A 20,000-nucleotide genomic window follows, 5' to 3' on the forward strand; every position below is an offset into this window, starting at 1 on the left:
AGTCAACAAGTTCTTCATCAACAACTGTGCTATTCGAAAAATATAGCAAAAAACATTAGAAAACATTGAAAACAAATTGGCTATAATTCCGTCGTTCAAAACAATTCTTTCTTTGGGTCTCACTTTTCTCATGTAAAATATTGATCTGAAGACCTTGAAAAAACTCCGTTTCTTTATTCAGCAAAGCAGGGGATTTAAAAGACAAAGCCGGCTCTAATTGCTCTGACCTTCGAACCTAACGGAACCAACATTCGGCTCCCCACAAAAAAAAAGAAAACTTTTATTTTACCCTTTTCTTATTGTACGTGTTTCCTAGAGATAATTGCACACGTTCAGCGTTGGTCGTAACCACACCATTGTCACGAAGAGGTAATTCCGCTTCTTCTTATGTTTTCGCTGCTTTACAGTAGATAACATTATCGCTGGGTACTTTTTTTTTTTAAGGAAGTGAGACAAGGGTGAAAACTGAGTGAAGAGGACAATTTATATTGGAAGTCTAGTGAATATATTGTATTCTCTTTGCATATTTAATTTAAAATGTGTGATTATAGTAATAAATGAAACCTAAATAAGTAAAAATAGGTAAAAAGTAAACCCAGGATTTTCTAGAGTTGAACAAAGTCATATTTTCAATTATTCAGAAAGATGATCTGGTCCCAATTAAGTTGCCGAAATTATTTTGATTTTCGTTGAAAAAATTTTCAAAGGTGAGAGCATCTACCTTTAGGCACATTATGTTCTTAAAAATCCTTCAGAACCAGATTGTCAGTGTGGATTAGTTTACGTCACTTCAAAAAAATATACTAATGTATAGAAGAATTCCACAGGCATAACACGTATGTTTGAGCAGAAGTAAAATCTAATTCCTTGTGGTATTATGGCGGGACAGACCTATGTTAACTCTGATTCGACCTCCGGTGAGGATGGACACTTTCTTCTTTCAATCTCAAAAAGTTCTTTTTCGAAGGATTTACGCTGAAAGCATATTAAGGAATTAGGAACTTCAGAGTTCAATGAATGTAACACTTGGTTGGTACTTACATAAACCGGGTATTTTCAAGATCTCAGGTTAAGGGAAAGTATTTGTTAGATAATGCTTTGTAAAATAAAGGGGCTCAGTGCAATTGGTAGTGGTGTTATAGGTCATTCATGTTATTCAGAATAATATGAGCTTAATTATAGTCTACAAGAATAAGATAACCAAAACTATTTTTTACAGCTATTTTTTTTCTACGCTTGTGGCTTGTCCTTTTAGAGTTATAAAGGAAATATGCTGATATTTAGAGAAGATTAAACAATAGGTTCATAGCAAAAATAGAAAAGCAAATGTGTTAATAAAGCCTTTGTTATCCGTAGCCACGGATATTAACAATAGCACGCAAACTAACCAAAAGAATCAATGTTACCTTTCATATTTTTTTTACTTTATTATTATAAGCCACTGTTTTATTGCCGTAGTTTCTACTGCAAAAAAAGCCAGATTTTCATAAAGACAGAAAAATAACTAAAGGCATAGAGGAAAATGTTTTGAAAGGTGGCATTTGCCAACATATTATTAGAACTAAGTAGTAGTCGAGACAGACTTACCGAATGTATGGTAGGGAAGTAAATATTTACTGCAAACAAATAGTGAACAGTTATAGCAATAACTGGACAGAAAACAACAGACCTGGGGTACAAATTGTTCACATTGTTGATTAATAGGCTAAGGCTATACAGAAAGGACCTGCTTTGAATAGGATATTTTTTGGGTCCTAAAACCACGGTCAAGATAGTGGTATTGATTAGTTATATTTCATTAAAAGATACAAAGATACTATCATCAAGTTTTTGGCTTCAAATCACATACACACACAAACACACACACATATATATATATATATATATATATATATATATATATATATATATATATATATATATATATATATATATATATATATATATATATATATATATATATATATATTGTATACAGAGATAGATAGAGATATGTATATAAATACACACACATATATATTATATATATGTGTTTGTATAAAAATATATATATATATATATATATATATATATATATATATATATATATATATATATATATATATATATATATATATATATATATATATATATATATATGCTGCAACCATTTCCAACTGAAATGCTACTGTATAACCCGTCGCGTGAGGTACCCTAACCCTGCAGACCTAGCATCTTAATATAATCAACGACTATGGCGTAACCTACTTATTTTTGATACACGCACGTACGTTTGTGAGCGCGCATGTGCATGTGTGTGTGTATGTGTGCGCATTAGTACGGGGTTGTGGAGATGGAGTGAATATTCTTACCTTAATTTATTTGGATACATTTACATATGTGTACTTGCGAATGTTTTCATGTGAGAGATAAAGCATAATTCTTTTTCATTTCTAAACATTAAAATCTCCATATTTCCTTCTATATCTGCTCCACTTTCTCCCAAAGAAACCCACAAACATTGGCTACATAAAATTAATTCGTGGAAAGATGATCGTTGTCACTCGCGTTAGACGTTTGCTAAGAATTCTCCGCATCTTACATAGGGAATGAGAACAGTGAAGATTAATTTATCATTACAGGATTCAGTTCCACTTTGAATATATATTTATAAAATACACTAGCTACCTGTTACTCAGTAAATACGTTCTTTTGGTGTTCATAACTCGTAAGGCATTCAATTGCTCAAAGGAAAAAGTAAATCGTATTCGTTTAGCCAAGAAAATAAGTGGAATATCTTTATAGTAGAATGCTTACAAAAAGGACTGTTATAAAAACCCTTTTCCGTTCTTTAACTAAGAACGACGATTGAAAAGCGTTTGTCCCCTATAAAAATAATTAAACGTTGTTAAATGTACCACACTGTCCTATGAAGCTTTTAAAGTGACGTAATTCCATTAAACTAGCGCGTGCATTATGAAGATATATAAGCAAACAAAGATAAAATTATGTGAAAGAATACAGTTTAACAAATATTAAATCTAGATCTAGTAGCAGACTGGGTGATCATCCCTCATTCGGGGGTGAGGGGTGAGGGGTGAGGAGGATTACCTTGTCTTGCGTCCCTTCCCAAGTGGACTTAGGAACCTGTGCGTGTGAATATGTGTGCGCGTATGCTTTAGAGAGAGAGAAAGAGAGAGAGAGACTGAGAAAGTGGGGGTTACAATGAACTTTCTGTTCTTAAAAATATGTCAGCATATTAATTTCACTTTGATTTAAAAACATTTATTTCATACATAGTTTTTAAGAGGTCAAAAAGCTCTGTCATATTAAATTTCAGTTTCTCTAAATCACATGAACACAAAGGAGTGAAGTTTGACACAACAACTGCAGAAAAATAAGGAAGAAAAGTGAAAATGAGACTGATAAGTTTTGAAGATGGGATGCTAGTTACTTCATATGTTACCTGGCTTGGTATTTTGTGTTAATTAATTAGATTTGTGATTGAGGGAAGTAAGTCGCCTAGAATAAATTAGTTTTTTATGGAAATATTTTGGTTTTGTCAAGTCTGACAGATCCACAAACAACATTAAAATTTTTTTGAGGACAGTTCAGTGCTAATAAAAATATACATTACTTTGGAGATCATTCATATTACCTTGCTGCCTTGTGCATACCGTACAGCCAACTATCAGGAGCAAAATCTGTAGAACAAGCTGACCAAAAAGTATAAAAACATGGAGGACGAAGAGAAGTTTTTTTTTTCAAGTACACATATCTGCAGTACAGCAAACCCAATATAATGACTACTAAATGACACTTACTGGTTGTAATTATCTGCAGGGGAGGGAAGATTGTTTTTAATGCAATACAGCATGTATATTGTTTTATGCAAGGGTAATTAACAAATAAAAATTAGAAGCAAGCAAGGCATAAGGTATATACATAATATTTACAGCCAGTTTTTCTCTCTATGATTTTATATGCTATGAGTTAGATAATTATGGACAGCAGGAATAAGCAAGCTTTGGGTGCGTCCACACTGCACTATTTATTTGAAGCTGACAATAAATATCCACAGCCGATATCAGTGTAACCTGTTGGCTTCAATATTGTCGGCTGCGGATAACTACCGTCAGGTAAAAAAATAGAATGAAATGAATAAAAATAAAAGGACTATAAGCTGCCAGCGAAGCTTACCGAAGCATGAGTGGCTTTCTAGGTCATAAGATATACCTTCAGATAATAGTAAATGATTAAAAGGTATTCACTCACTCGTCACGTTAGGATAAAACGCTAGCACTCACCTGCACGTCACGTTTATTCAGAAAACAGGGAACAATCCAGGCTAAAATCACTGTTTTACATTAATATGTTTCAGCAAAGTCACTTCTAATACTCGTAATTAACACGCCCACTCATAAGTCTAATTAATTTCATGGTGCACAAATGCTGGGTAATAAACATGCAAGGTACTTAGATCAAACAGCCACACTGGTATTTTTGTTCCCTGGTAATAGAAACAAGTAGTGTGAAAACGCGAATTATTTATTTATGTCGTCATATTTTGTTCGCGTTTGTGTATTTGAATCAATGATAAAAAGATTTAACAAATGAAAAAATCACTTCATACTTTATAGTTTTGCTTTGCTAAATAAATTTTTTATGACGTTTTATTTTTGGCTACATATACAAAATAATGCAGCAGTGTCTGAATACCGATTTTTGTTTTCTAAGTTCATTACATAACTCATTGGCAAGCTTTATATAAAAATATCCTATTGATTATTCTTCTTTGTAAATGTCATACTTAAGGTTTTTTTGCAGAGAATTTGGTCTGAAGTATCATATCATTTCAAAATGATTAAGTATTGCTTGCGGTAAAACTTATCATAAACACCTGCAAACAACTTATCACCTACTTATCACAAACATGTTGAAAACAAGTCAACGACGGCAAGTGAACAACGAATCTTTGGCAAATGCTCAATAATCACATGAAGCACTGGTTAGAATACCAATAAGTCGATGACTTGTATTCAGCTTGTTTTTGATGTGTGTATGACAAGTTGCCCACGTGTGCCTATGACTTGTTACTGCTGCGCTGATTATCCTTTGCGTACAAGCATACAAAGCAATCATGCATTTCTCCTTCGGACGTAGGCGACTGGCTTAATTTTACCATGGGTAAATTGGCAGCTACAGTAAAGAAAGATTAACCAGTGATGACAGACTAAGAGTTTGATTTAATCATATCTATTAAATTCAGATTTCTTCTATTGACAGAATCCAAACTTCTTCCATTGACAGATAGAAGACGGAGGGAACGTAACGACGGCCAAACTTAGGATGACGGTCCGTCGGGAAGACGACAACAAAACTCTGGCCTGTAAAGGCATGAACCCCGCCCTCCCTGATAGGTTCCTAGAAGACTCTACGAGGCTTGTTATCCTTTGTGAGTATCTGTTTCACGTTTATGATTCTTCCTAAACTCACATCTTCACACGGTACATCAAATGCTTGTGTTCACTTAATAAAGCAGCTAGTTAATCACTTCCATTAACCACTTACATTCACGTACCCTACATGCAATAGCACATGGACGCACACATCAGGAATATTTTTGCTTTCGCAGACACTCCTTTTCTTTCAAAAATCTTTAGAGAGAGAGAGAGAGAGAGAGAGAGAGAGAGAGAGAGAGAGAGAGAGAGAGAGAGAGAGAGAGAGAGGTTCACCTTGCATTTGTTTTCATTCAATCGTGATTTCTGGATTTACTAAAATAAAAATGCATTTTATTTCTGTTATACTGTACGCTTACCGTCCGCTGAGCATAACTTTTACTCTGCCATTTGCTTTGCGAATCATCACAAGTAAAGGCTGCCAGTCTTGAGCCACTTTTCTTAGTGTTCCCGGCGAAAGATTAAACCTATCCCTTCACACAACAGCTTATAATCATCTCATTTATAAACGAGTCAGATACAAAGGGTCTAAAGAAACTTCTCTTAATAACCACGACTGCTTAATAACACAGTTCTCTCGTGGCCGCAACATTTCATTAAATGAAGCTTGTAGTGGAAAGTGTCCTTGAGATACTGCTCGCCTACTCCAAGATGCAAATTCAAATGAGATGGATTTATGGAAACGTATGAGTCAGAAACCCAGAATATAATGGTGCTTTCAGCGACTTAGGAACAAAGCGTGTGAGGTAAACAGAGCATAGTGCACCAGAGTGGTTAATATGTAAGAAGTTTGCGTCTGACAAGTTGTTTGGGAGTGCAAGTTGAGGTTGTTTGTTGATGTTTGTGTAACAGCAGCATCGACATCAGAAATAACAATAGTAATTTAGAGAACGTATCACAACTGCTTCAGGGGCTCTGCTAGCTATATACACGTGTAAATAAGTCACGGATAAAATTTCTTCTGTCTGGAGTATACATTAGATATTAAGTTAATTAAGAACAAAAAGAAATCATACATACATACAAGCATACGTATCTGAACAGTTAATAAGTCTAAGTAAAAGCCCACAAGGTTTTACCAATTTCCAGCAACACTGTTATTTTTTCAACAACAAGACCCAAAACAGACGAAAACTGACGAAAGTATCCTGATCAAGGCAAACTAAACTTAACTAAAGGTAGCCACACAAGCAAAACATTTTGAAAGTAATGCATTACCAGGGTTTCCTTAGACTGGATTTTTTGGTCGTTGCAAGGATATCAGTGGGACCGCGGAGCCTTCATATTACGTAGAAATTGAAATTGTATTTTCAACGTTGCGCTATTTAACGAAAAGACTGAACGCGTGGATATTTGCTGCTCTGGTACGCTTGAGCGTAACTTGAATTGTACTGATTCACCAATCTAGAGCAATTAATTCTAATGCCTTTACTGAACCCGAATTATATGGGGTGTGTGTCTTTATGGGAGATGAATTTCAATGAAGTATGTGTCCTACCGAGACGTTCTTTCTTCCCTCATCATCTGTTTTACTTATTCTGATTTATGTCATCAAGGCTATCAAAGTCATTCAAGGTAAACATGATGAAAAAAATTATGATATTAATGATATGAGCGTCAGTATAACACTCACAGTGATTGCAAAATAATAATAATAATAATCACATCTAAGGAACTTCACTTGGTCAAAGCAAAATATAGTAGTTAAAATTATTCTTATTAATTCACATGTCTTTATATTTACCATTACTTAAAAATGTTGTAGTCATCAAATCTTTTACGCCCCAGTCTCTCCAATATTCATTTCCTTTGCTTAATCAGGAGAAAAGTTCCATTAGATTTCACTGAATGGGGGAAGGGAAGCTGGACAACAACCAAGAATTAGGTGAGCTCGCTCTCTCTCTCTCTCTCTCTCTCTCTCTCTCTCTCTCTCTCTCTCTCTCTCTCATGAAAACGAGAACTTTTCCCTTTATCTGCTTTTCACATTCACAATTGATCCCTGATCCCCTTTATCTGCCGAGGGCAACCAGATTCGCTGAACAGCAGCACCAATAGGCTTGTTCCATACGAATAGGTTTCATCTACTGAATAATAATAATAATAATAATAATAATAATAATAATAATAATAATAATAATAATAATAATATATTTTTATCCGAAGGATAAAACAGATGCGATCCAAAAGTGATCGAGTGACTACTTCTCTTTTCCAATATCTTTAAAGCGAATGTGTACGTGTGGGTATGAATTTGCCCCTATTGCCTATACCTCTGACACTGAATATAAGAATTCCTCGGGTAACCTTTGAAGTATTGATATTTGTCCGTGTTCATCATGCCGAGTCATTCAATATAAATTTTATAGGCGACTATCCCTATATCCTACCTCATCAACCTTGACATTAAACACTGAATTTGAATGTGCTATGACTATCTTTTTTGATTTTGGCGTGATGTTAAGTTTTGACTAACTAGTAAAAATGCCAAAAGTGGCAGTAATCACAAGCATGCAAATCTCTCTCTCTCTCTCTCTCTCTCTCTCTCTCTCTCTCTCTCTCTCTCTCTCTCTCTCTCTCTTTCTATATATATATATATATATATATATATATATATATATATATATATATATATATATATATATATATGCCCATTATCAATATATAGCCTAATATACGATGATTACAAGACTTCTCTTGGGACACAATGACTAGCGATCACTCAAACCGCGTTAGCGAAATGAACAGTTCGAATGTGAGATATTCCTCTATTTCCAGACGCCCCCGTTGTCGAACTATCTTTAGGTCGAGCCTTGGACCCAACCAGCATAAAGGAAGGAGATGATGTGTACTTCGAATGTAACATCTCTGCAAATCCACATCACCACCGCATACAGTGGTATCACAATGTAAGTATCGTTTAGCAAGTGATCTATTTCTTTTCAGTGGTCAAATCACGATGCATAATTTTACTGTGTTTTTCTAGTAATGGAAAGTTGGAAACGGTAAGAATGATTTTAAATCCGTTTGTCCTATTATTTATGGAGCCAAAAAATACGAATTTTCACAAGCAATGTTACGCTATTACAATCTGCACTTAATAGTCTAATTACATTTGAGTAAATAACTTTATATTTGAGTAGGCACATGGAATTCCATTTCGGGTGTATGACAATTTTTGTACAAAATTACTAGAAACATTCGCTTTTTTACGGGTATCTATGTTCAGGTATTCATACAGAAATACATTGCATAAGCACACACATACACAAACACAATAGGTAGAACTGGTGAATGTTCCTACTTTTACTAATAACGGAAAAGAAGTTCAATTTAACGTTGTAATAATGATTACTGGTTTATTTCGAAAGATACATATAATGGCATACGAAATGAATAGATTCTTATGCGTCGTAATTATTGACAGTCTAAGCAGTAGCTGAGATGGGTTCAGATCTCACCGGAGATGGGGAAAATTTCATTTCGGTGCTTTCCGGAGAAAGAGTAATTAAAACAATGTTAGGAAATAAAATAAAATTTTGCAAATTAATAAAATATTAATCTTGAACGAAAAAAAAGCAGAACACTGCATAGTCGCCTCCAAGCCATAACGCGTTTTAATGGTCACAAAACTCTTTTTACACAATAATTTTCTGTTCTAGGGAAAGGAGTTGTCTCACAACGTGAGTGCGGGAATCGTCATGAGCGGATCCAACCTCGTCTTACCGAGGCTGACGAGAAGAAAGTCAGGGTCTTACAGATGTGCGGCTGCTAACCTACAGGGGAATTCTACAAGCAGTTCTGTCAGCCTTACCGTTAGACGTAAGTGTCGCCCCCTCTCTCTCTCTTTCTCTCTCTCTCTCTCTCTCTCTCTCTCTCTCTCTCTCTAACCATACTTTCCCCCTTTGGAGGGGGTGGCGCCAGAAGGGCACAGCGTCTTCCGCAAATCTTTAAGGATGAGGTTGCCAGCACATGGTCCTTGACAATCGCAGGCGTAAGCTACATTTACCAGTGGATGGACTGGAGAGATCATCTGACATTGCAAACGTGAGAACTGGGAGCTACACGACTAACCTATTGCTTCCATTTTAACTGACTGTACCTAACAAAGGTGGGCAGTGGGTCGCAACACATCCATGTCACACTTCTTTTTATACACACACACACAGGTATATGTGTGTGTACGTGGACGTGTGTGCGTGCATGCATATGTTTGTGTGGGTGGATGGGTAATAGGTTGGAGGTATTATTCTCAAAATGAATTTTATGAGTGGAATCTGACTCACGTCGTCCTCGGAATTAAACTGTAATATTGAATATGATACTTGGACGTTTATTTTCGAAGTGTAAATCATTCCGGACCGGGTCTAATCTCCGATTCAAACGTTCAGCTTTAAAAATAAAACATCATTAAAAGTTGATAGTCAGTAAGGCTACATTTCAGTGTCATGAATCAAAAGCAAATAACATTAAAGCATGAAGATGAAATTTAATGACTTAAATGAAATGGGAGTGGCAGCAACCTTCCTGGGGGTCCATTTCTGTATATCCTTCAGAATTTGAAAACTCTTACTATTAAGAGGACAAACTCTGTGAAATAACACGACTTCCCAGAATGTCATTTGCATTTGCTTTTATCTTTTAACCTACTCAGATGCGCCTGTATGTGCGGGACCCGACGTCGAAAGAACGCAAGGAGCCGTCCGGGGATCGACCACCATCGTCACCTGCAAGGTCGAGGCGGAACCAGCGTACGACATTGCCTGGGAGTGGATGAAGATGCGGGTGGATGGGACCGAGGAAGACGTGGCACCAGGGCTCATCCAGAACAGCGGTCTTTCATCCAGCATCCAGGTGACACCTCAGAGGCAGGAGGATTACGGGCGACTGCTGTGTCGGGCCTCCAACGCCGTCGGGAAACAGCAGGAGGCGTGCGTCATAAGCCTCATGCCTGCGGGTCCTCCCGACATGCCGACGAATTGCTCGGCGCTCCAGTCTGAGCAGGAGGCCCAAGACAGCGAGGGCGGCCACAGCGAAGGGCCTTCCATTATTGTGAGGTGCCTGGAAGGATTCGACGGAGGGCTGCGGCAGTACTTCCTGCTGGAGGCATGGCAAGATGGCCAACTCTTTGCCAATATGAGCAGGTATGTTTACTAAAGATAGACCGGCTCAATGTCTGTCTGTTTGCTTGTTTTTAGAATTTCTGCCATAATTATCCTTCCAATAAAAGTAAGAAAGAGTTATGAGACATCTCACACAGAGAATCACATCAGATTTAATACATTCTCATTGACTTCAGGAAAAACAATGGTAATTTGAAGGGAATCTTCGTTAAATATAAACTAATACATTTTCCACTTAACTTTGTAGAAAGAGTTATTGCAGCAACATTTATGAAAGGGACACATGGGCAATTTGCATATGCATCATGTCAAAGAACATTTCAGTGAAAAAATGTGAGAACAATATCCTCGATTACATGATCTCGGCTAAAAGCAATGCTCTGATAAATTAGACTATTTTTTCTGGAATGTTTTTGAAAACAACGGCGGGAAATCCTGTGCATGATGTCTAAACGAACAGTATAGATTATTTCATTTACTGAATACGTGCAAAGCCTTTTTCGGTCTCCCGTACGGAGACAGAGTGATGAAACTTTTGTATTTTCGTGACAGATTTCTTAAATTTGCATAGGTTACTATACTTTTCCGAACGAAAGTTCTAAGATAAACTTTGAGAGTTCTCAATGGACACCACGTTACCCCTCTCAGACGGAAGAAATCGAACGAAAATTGTTGCTTAATGTATTTTAACGTGAAATTCTGCATTTGTACCAGTCACGAGAACACTGAGTAACAAAGAAACATTCCTTACTTAATAACAGCTAAGTGACAGCGTTTCCGTAACGTTTCCATGTTATGCAATTCCTGAGACACAGAACCTGACCTATTGTCCAATATGACTGAATAATGAATGGTGAAGGATACGCGAGTTTTCATATAGCCTACATGTTACGGCATGGACTGTAATACGGGCGCGCAAATCCAGACTAGCCCATTGCTCCGACTATCGTAGTTCGTGAAAAAAAAACCATGATTTTGAAAGTGTATGTTTATGGAACCCATTCAGTTACCCAATTTAGTGAGAAATTATGTGTACAATAGTCGCGCAACATGGAAAGCAACACGATCATTCGATTAAAGCTATGCCTGTTGTTGCAAACATTGCATGGGTATTGCGATAACAAAAAACGGCTATAATCACGCACGTAACAAAATGTAACAAACCATTACCTATAATTTACCTTCTAAACTACAAAGCCGACTGTAAGCATTACTGTTAGCTTCAAATACGAAATATGTAGTCTTCATCGATCTTGAAATATGGGATATCCAACTTTGAATATGAAAAAATTTTGTTTTACTCATATGTAGGCTGAGAGTGCGCTGATGGTCGCTGAAAATCGGAAGCGATAAAAAAATAGACTTGAACGTATCATTAGTGTAATTCTTTTATGATAAAAGAATCAAACTGGCAGCTAGTAATTAGGTTTTGGGAAATTTGAAAATGTCATTTTTTTGGCCGAGGATCGCTAGTGATAATTTAAAGAAAAAGTTTAATTCGATAGTAAATTGAGGCAAGGAAAAAACACGAAATTATAAAGAATTAAAAATGAGTAATTTAAGAACTGAAATAATAACCCATACAAAACAAAGAAAATATCTTGCAGGACTAACTAATTCTGGTCAAATGGATAAACATGCTCGTACAAAAGGAAAACAACTGAAAAAATCGAGTTTTCTGTACATCGTATAACCATGGCCACCGAAAATAGATCTATCTTTCGGTGCTGTATGAGCCGCAGTCCATGAAACTTTAACCATGGCCCGGTGGTGGCCTGGCCTATATCGTTGCCAGAACCACGATTATGGCTAACTTTAACATTAAATAAAATAAAAATTACTGACGCTAGGGGGCTGTAATTTGGCATGTTTGATGATTGGAGGGTGGATGATCAACATACCAATTTGCAGCCCTCTACCCTCAGTAGTTTTTAAGATCTGAGGGGGGGGGGACAGAAAAAGTGCGGACAGAAAAAGTAGGGGCAGAAAAAAGTGCGGACGGACAGACGAAGCCGGTACAATACTTTTCTTTTCAGAAAACTAAAAAGAATAAATCCTAATACACATATGCAAGTAATTAAAATCAGTTGTTAAGGAACTAACAATCTCTCTCTCTCTCTCTCTCTCTCTCTCTCTCTCTCTCTCTCTCTCTCTCTCTCTAACTCTCTGTTAACATATATTGCTGTCATGTATCTTCACTGTAATAAATCTTAACTGATTAACTTGTATTTCATCTCCCTTCGTTCCAACTTCTGTATCTGTAACCACGCGTGGAACGATGCATCAACAGGGAGATAATTACACTTTGTAGCTCGAGAGAAAAACTATTAATTTCAGTTTGGACCATGTTATGCCATGTGTCATATCACTAACTGATAGCATAACTACTCTTTTAGCAAGTTTCTTCTCTCCTGAATGCCATGTTTACTTCAAAATTAATTGAATGATACAAATAACTTAAAAAGAGTTTGTCAGCAGTCATACAGTTAGGTCAAATTTTATGTTTTTGGAGATCTCAGAAATTTCTGAATATTACTGAAAAGCCTCCGCATAATCAGTGATGTAATATTTGTATATTGGCTTTCAAAAATCGTTCATATTCTAGCTTAATTCATTCGTTTATTGTAAAAGACAGGTAATTCCCTTGAACACTTGAGTTTAAACAATGTCAAGCGATTTAACTGTTGCCTTTAAACTTTCTGCCCATTGATTTCAATTGCCTTTCTTTTTTATTTGTTTTGGCTTTGACGTATCAGTTACCCTACTGATTTCCTTTCACTTTATTATCATAAAACTGTTGTGCAGAACACGGTAAAGGGAAAAATATATATATATATAAATATATATATATATATATATATATATATATATATATATATATATATATATATATATATATATATATATATATATATATATATATATATAGCACATTTCCACAGTAAAACACTTTCAGACTTTTTACGCTTGTAGCTAAACAAAAATGTAAAAAGAAAAAATAAAATCAAATAATAATGAATTTATCGATAAAGATAAGCTCTTTCAGTAATGAAAAATAACAAGCTTCAATATGATTGTGTTTTAACCAACCAGTGTGTAATTAATGAGGTAAACTACTTATGGAAAGTTGTTATGCCTTTTTTGGACGCCCGCCTTCCACCAAGAGCAGGTAATTAATCTTAGAAAAAAAAAAATTCGTTTCTAGGAAAGGGACTCTAATGATATGCTAGACAATGAACCTCAAGCTTATTTCAGTCCTAATGACAAGCTTTTCACGTCCGGCAGTGATGTCCCAGAGTGGATTCTGAACGGTGTCCGGTTGGGTGTGGGCGTCAACCTGAACATAGCCGCCCATAATTCCCGTGGACACAGCGATCCTCTCACCCTCGAGGTGCATACCAGTAACGCCCAACAACGTGCCGCCCCTGGTAAGTTTTTTTTATTTTTATTTATTTATTTTTTTATTTTTTTTACTTGACAGTTTTCATTTGATTCGCTTTAAAACAGAGACAATTATACACTGACATTGTTTGTCAGTGATTACGACAAAGATGTTATTTTCTTGTTCCGCCTATTTTGGGCTGTAATTTTTTTTTTACACAATTTATCCCGTGCGTGGGATTTGTTATGTATGCATATCGATAGCACATGATTATTTGTTTTTATCGGGGATTTTTTTATTTCCTTGTGTTTATTTTTAACACTTTCCACACTTTTTTCACTCTTGGCGAGAGTTTGTTTAGCTGGGGCTCTATTAAACACTGAAATGAATCGTGAATTATTATTCCTAAGACTAGAATCTTATTTTCCTGTTACCGCTGTGAATCAAACGTAATGTTTTGTTTTTATTTTTAATTACTAGTTACATCGTTCACGTGCTTTGAAACGTTTGAATATAGATTATAATTTGATCACAACCATTATAAAAATTTTTTTTGGAGACGACGGCAGATACCCGTAACCGATATCATTAAGGCATTTACCTTGCGTTTATTGGCCAATGTATTGCTGTAGTAGAAAGCGAGCACATCCCTTTATATATTTTCAAATTCTGTATTATCGTGATAAGTATCCAAAAAATGTCATCCAAGCATCACTATCTTGCATGATTTTATTAACTAACAAGACAATAAAATCAGCAATTACGCATTCCGTAAATATAAAAATGAATGTTAAAAATATCCGCGTACAATCATTTCAATAACTCGCTTCCGGCAGTCACGATCACCTTCAATAATAGCGTCTGCGTAATTTTACCTTGTGCTCTGACTAAAAGCGGTTTCAGGCAGCTATCAGGTTTTCGCGCTCTGAGGAGTGTAAATCGATTGGAAGAACTCTTGCGTGTCGGAAAATCACTGATTTTAATCAGAGTTCCACGTTTCCATGAGATCATCTTTACTGAGATTGTTATCATAAACATGGACGGATATTAGCTATCACTGTCGAATTACATCACGGATCAAGTTACAGTAATGGAAATAGCTTCTTGCAGTTCTGATATAAGCTGACGTAAAAATAATCTTTGCTGAGATTTTTCTCAGTTCTTTGCCCCGCTTTTTATAAACCTCAAAATGTCAGCAGGAAAATTACGAATTCCATAAAAGCTAGATGCGACGCACTGTGGAAAAGTTTGGTGGGTTAAAAGACCAAAGAATATTATTCGTTTCTTATTTCAACATGGATTCTTCCATGTTCCATGTATTTTACTCTCTCTCTCTCTCTCTCTCTCTCTCTCTCTCTCTTTGTAGTAATAAATAAAGTTCCTTAAAAATTTCTCCCATTCTCTATGCGTATCTTAGTCATAAGTTTAATTCTAACCTTTATTTCTTAATAATCAACCCACAACACCTTCGCCGTATCTTATTTCTTGTGGTTTCCAATTTAATTTTCTTGGTTTGCACGATGAAGACTATTTTGACCAAAGCAGCTAAAGTTTTTGTGTTTACTCAATGCATTGAATGACAATAATTAATTTACATGGAATGGGGGGACTCAAAAGTCTCTTTATACATTCCCCTATTTTTCCAAGAAACTTTTTCTCATCCAAACCTTTTGCTGTGCATCTTAAGTCTCCCTAGCTTCTATCTTTTGACTCCCCTCAGCTATCATATCAATTCTTTACGAATATTCATTGTTCATTTTTACGATACAAGTTTACTGTCATCATTAACTTTCCACTTTCAAACTTTGTCATCAGTTTCTACGCTTCTCTCCACTATCACCAATTGATACTGTGTCATCTGAAAACATCAGCTTCTCTACACTTCCTGTATCTCCTGTCCTTTACTGACTTGCCTTATCAATCTATGTATGAAAATGTTAAACAGCCATAAAGATATCTTAAATGACATCAGAATGTATTGTATAGTTATATGGCACCACTATACACAATCATCTTTCTGTTTTTCAGATTTTAAGAACATCATAGCTCTGGCTCCCATTTTGGGTGCCGTAATAGGCGGTGTCGGTGTTATGCTTCTCTTATTGATTGTCGGTGTCGTTATTGCCAAAAGAGCTCCGCAGAGGCCTACTAAATCTGCAAGTGACCTGCAGAGGACTTCTGGTATTCCGGAGGGCTTTGACCCAGACGTTGTCCAGTCGATACAACGGCAGCCACCAAGTCTGGATGTACTGCCCAGCTTGCAAGACCCAGATGGGCAGACGGGTTGTGCATCATTCAGTTCAGACCATGAAAATCCAGGTACACAGAAGTACACTGGCGGTAAGGATCAAGTTTTATATGAAAAAGCAGACGACCAGCTTCGATTCACCAGTCTTCCCAGACCAAAAGACACTACAAGAAAGGATAGTAGGCTGGTGAAACAGGTAAGGTTCCAGTGAGTTTTCTTTCTTGGTTGATAAACACTTTTCATCACTAAAATCACATTTCTAATGAATGTTTTCAATCACATATTATCCATATGACGGAAATGATGAATGAAAACACACTAGGAGTAGGTGGATTCAAGTTCCGGTTGCATTACCCTTTTCCAGAATTAAGCTTAATCTCTGACATTCATGGTTACTTATGCTTTACTCCAGGTTGCCCCATATACGTCAGCTCAGCATGAAGACTCAGGCTTATCAGATTCAGATTCAGATTCAGAAATCAAAGAACTGGTCTCAAAAGGGCATAATAAGAACCCAACCAAAGCAGCAGATCACACGCAAACATACATGAACTTCCCGGCAGAAGGCGGGATTCATTCCCAACTTGCTGCTGTTACTGACCACTTAACCGAGCCTTCAACCTCTTCTGGGGATTCAGGAATTCAGAGTTCGTCTTCCACAAAACCTTTTTCACTGTTTTCCACAACTGATGATAAGCTAAGAGCAGTCGTATCCTCAGAATTTCGCCCTCAAGTGAAAGTCTCAGGGAAGCAAATGTTTTCTCCTCAGTCCTCTGGGGAGCAGAAGTTTTCACCATCATCGGTAGAGACAAGGAGAGGCCTACCACTTTCTTTGCTCCAGCTCTCATCACCTTCTTCTTCCATAGCAGATCATCCAAGCACTTATTCAAAAGAAGGCTTCACTAACCTTGTCGCTTCTCAAGAGACCTCCGAAGCAATGAATCCATTACACATTGACGCTCATGTCCCATTTTCATCAGATCACCATACTCCAGTGGATGATATGAACAGGCATAGGTATCTAGAATTTGGAAGACCTGTAACGCTGCTGGAAGGTGAGCACGAAGATATATTACTATTAAGAAGAACGCTTCCCAGAGATGAGTCTAGGAAGGGCAGGAGAAACAGTGCCCTGGGGTTTTCTACAGATAAAATATATGACCTATCTCCGACACGCTATTCTTCCTCCTCTGACCTGCACAACATCGGTTATCCTGGCTCGTCCGCGAGAGATTTCAGACTCGCAGGAAACAGAGACAAAAACAAACCAAGTTTACCCGATGAGCACCTATTCCCCAATGTCAGACATCAGTCAGACGTCGTACCCTCTCCATCTTTATCTAGTTTTAATCAGAAAGATATGAAGGTTATGATGAAAGACGTGAGTGGCAGGGGATACAAGTTTCCATTTAACTTTAATTTTTCAGACAGGGAGAGTTCAGTCTGACCTACTGCTCAAGAAACTTATGAAATCATGGTGCATCTTCCATCAACATTGATTACGAGAGATCAGAACTCTAGCTGGAACGTTATCATTGTCCTTCATTTCAGGGTTTTGGTTATTATTCTTTACTTAGGGTTTAGTGAACAATGTATCTGACAGTCTGTTAAAATTGTTGCCAGAAGCTTTTCCATAATACAGTAGAAAGTACTTTCGTTCGGTATCAGTAATGAGATGTGGAAATCCACCGAGTTTAATAAATGAACATACAAAGTGAGTTTACTTAGAAAAGTGAGGATAAATAGCCCTAATGTTTATCTATGTGACAATTAATTTTGCTGTTAAAGAACAAAGTCCAAATATGTAAGCCAAAACTCTCGAATATCCAATGATTTGTCTTTATAAGGCAACTTTATGTTTCTTCTTTCCAAATGTGGTGCTTTGAAAATGAATGGTTTCATGTCAGTTTTTAACCTACTTGGAAAGGAATAATGTATACCTAATTGAAACACACACGCAAAAACATATACACACACAAATATATATATATATGTATGTATATATATATATATATATATATATATATATATATATATATATATATATATATATATATATATATATATGTACATACATAAATATATTTCTAATAAGTAATGAAACTGCATGACAAATATATATGTAGGAAACCACAGATAGGAGAAAATTAAAGACTAGGTACCAAGCACTTCTGTGTTTTATGTACACATCTTTGAGGTCCTTTGCAACCTAAAGATGTGTATGTAATGCTGAAAGTGCATGGCACCCATTCTAGTTTTCTCCTATCCTGTGATTGTCTTATGTATATATATATATATATATATATATATATATATATATATATATATATATATATATATATATATATTATATATATATATATATATATATATATATATATGTGTGTGTGTATGTGTGCATATATATATATATATATATATATATATATATATATATATATACATGCACACAAATATTAATATCCAGTTCACTATACCATGAGGATAACTTACACCCAAGGGAATCATCATTGATAAGTGCTTCGTCCGCGGCAGGATCGCAGAATGGAAGAAGCACTCGTCAATTATAATTCTAACTGGGTGTAAGTTTTTCACAAGATATAATGAATCGGAAATTAAACGATATCTGTTGCTTAATATTTGTGTATGTAACACAAATTCATATGTCATATATATATATACATATACATATATATATATATATATATATATATATATATATATATATATATATATATATATATATATATATATATATATATATGTGTGTGTGTGTGTGTGTGTGTGTGTGTGTGTGTGTACGTGTATACAGTATATGTATATATGTATTTGTAAATATATCATATATATATGTATATGTGTATATATATACATATAGATATAATGTGTGTGTATATATACATGTATATATATATATATATATATATATATATATATATATATATAAAAACAAACGCAAGCACAATATGTACACATATACTAACACCTTCCTGGTAAGGAGTGAAGATGCATTTCAGTACTGTTGGAAATTTAGGTACATTTAACCTTCTTTGCGTTAATTTCGCCAATTTCCTCAACACCATTCCATGAGAAGTTTACGGTCAGCAAAACATTCCGCTTTCTAAGTTACAAAGAAAATCCTATTGTCACCTGTGAAAATGTTCATTTTTACAGGTGACAATAGGATTAAGAAATATACATTCTTACAGAAATTACATGCAAGAGACGAAGAATAGTTTTTTGTTTGTTTATGCGCTCCTTCTATTAGAAATCTTGCTTCATGATTCTGTTCCCCTTATGCGTTCAGTTCCGTACCTGTTTCGCTGTGATTCCTTCAGTTCCTCGTGAAAGTTACTCGGCAAGTTAGTTTTGATTAAGCCGATATCGGTGAATTATTTCACTCTGTTACCCAAGCGTTATTTCGGTACGTATTTGTAATTTTCTCACCGCTAAATAGTACTGAATAATTTTTGAAGAACTCAGAGTAGCAGGATTATTATTTATATTGCTTGATATGTTAATTGGCTGGTTTTGATTTAAAAAAAATGACTGAAAATCTAAAGAAAATGAGAGAATAAATTTGTTCGCTACTTAATTCGAGGACCACATAGCAACAATTCGATTTTCTTCGGGTAGATGACAATAGATATCATGTTGAATTAAATAATGACTTTATTTATGTTTGATAGATTTTCCAAAGATTCCAAAAAACACGAAAAATAAAGATTTTCTTCATTATGTCCTTTGTTGCTCGATTGCAAAAATCAAAATGAAATATGGGGTACCAAATGTACAGTACATGCCTTTTTGCC

The 20,000-nt window shown here is 35.7% G+C and overlaps 1 protein-coding gene across 2 annotated transcripts in view; it reads left to right on the forward strand.

Annotated features, from left to right (window-relative positions):
• Nucleotides 1-18,162, forward strand: part of LOC136835141 (uncharacterized) — a 169,060-nt gene extending 150,898 nt beyond the window's left edge. For both annotated transcript variants that reach the window (XM_067098343.1, XM_067098344.1), the window contains exons 7-13: nt 5,290-5,434; nt 8,214-8,344; nt 9,098-9,257; nt 10,090-10,579; nt 13,844-13,986; nt 15,969-16,384; nt 16,601-18,162. In XM_067098343.1, the coding sequence (XP_066954444.1) occupies nt 5,290-5,434; nt 8,214-8,344; nt 9,098-9,257; nt 10,090-10,579; nt 13,844-13,986; nt 15,969-16,384; nt 16,601-17,635 (2,520 nt within the window). In that variant the 3' untranslated portion in view covers nt 17,636-18,162. The remainder of the gene's footprint in view (nt 1-5,289; nt 5,435-8,213; nt 8,345-9,097; nt 9,258-10,089; nt 10,580-13,843; nt 13,987-15,968; nt 16,385-16,600) is intronic.
• The last annotated feature ends 1,838 nt before the right edge of the window (nt 18,163-20,000 follow it).

This window comes from Macrobrachium rosenbergii, chromosome 55 (assembly GCF_040412425.1).
Source record: "Macrobrachium rosenbergii isolate ZJJX-2024 chromosome 55, ASM4041242v1, whole genome shotgun sequence".
Lineage (NCBI taxonomy): Eukaryota > Metazoa > Arthropoda > Malacostraca > Decapoda > Palaemonidae > Macrobrachium > Macrobrachium rosenbergii.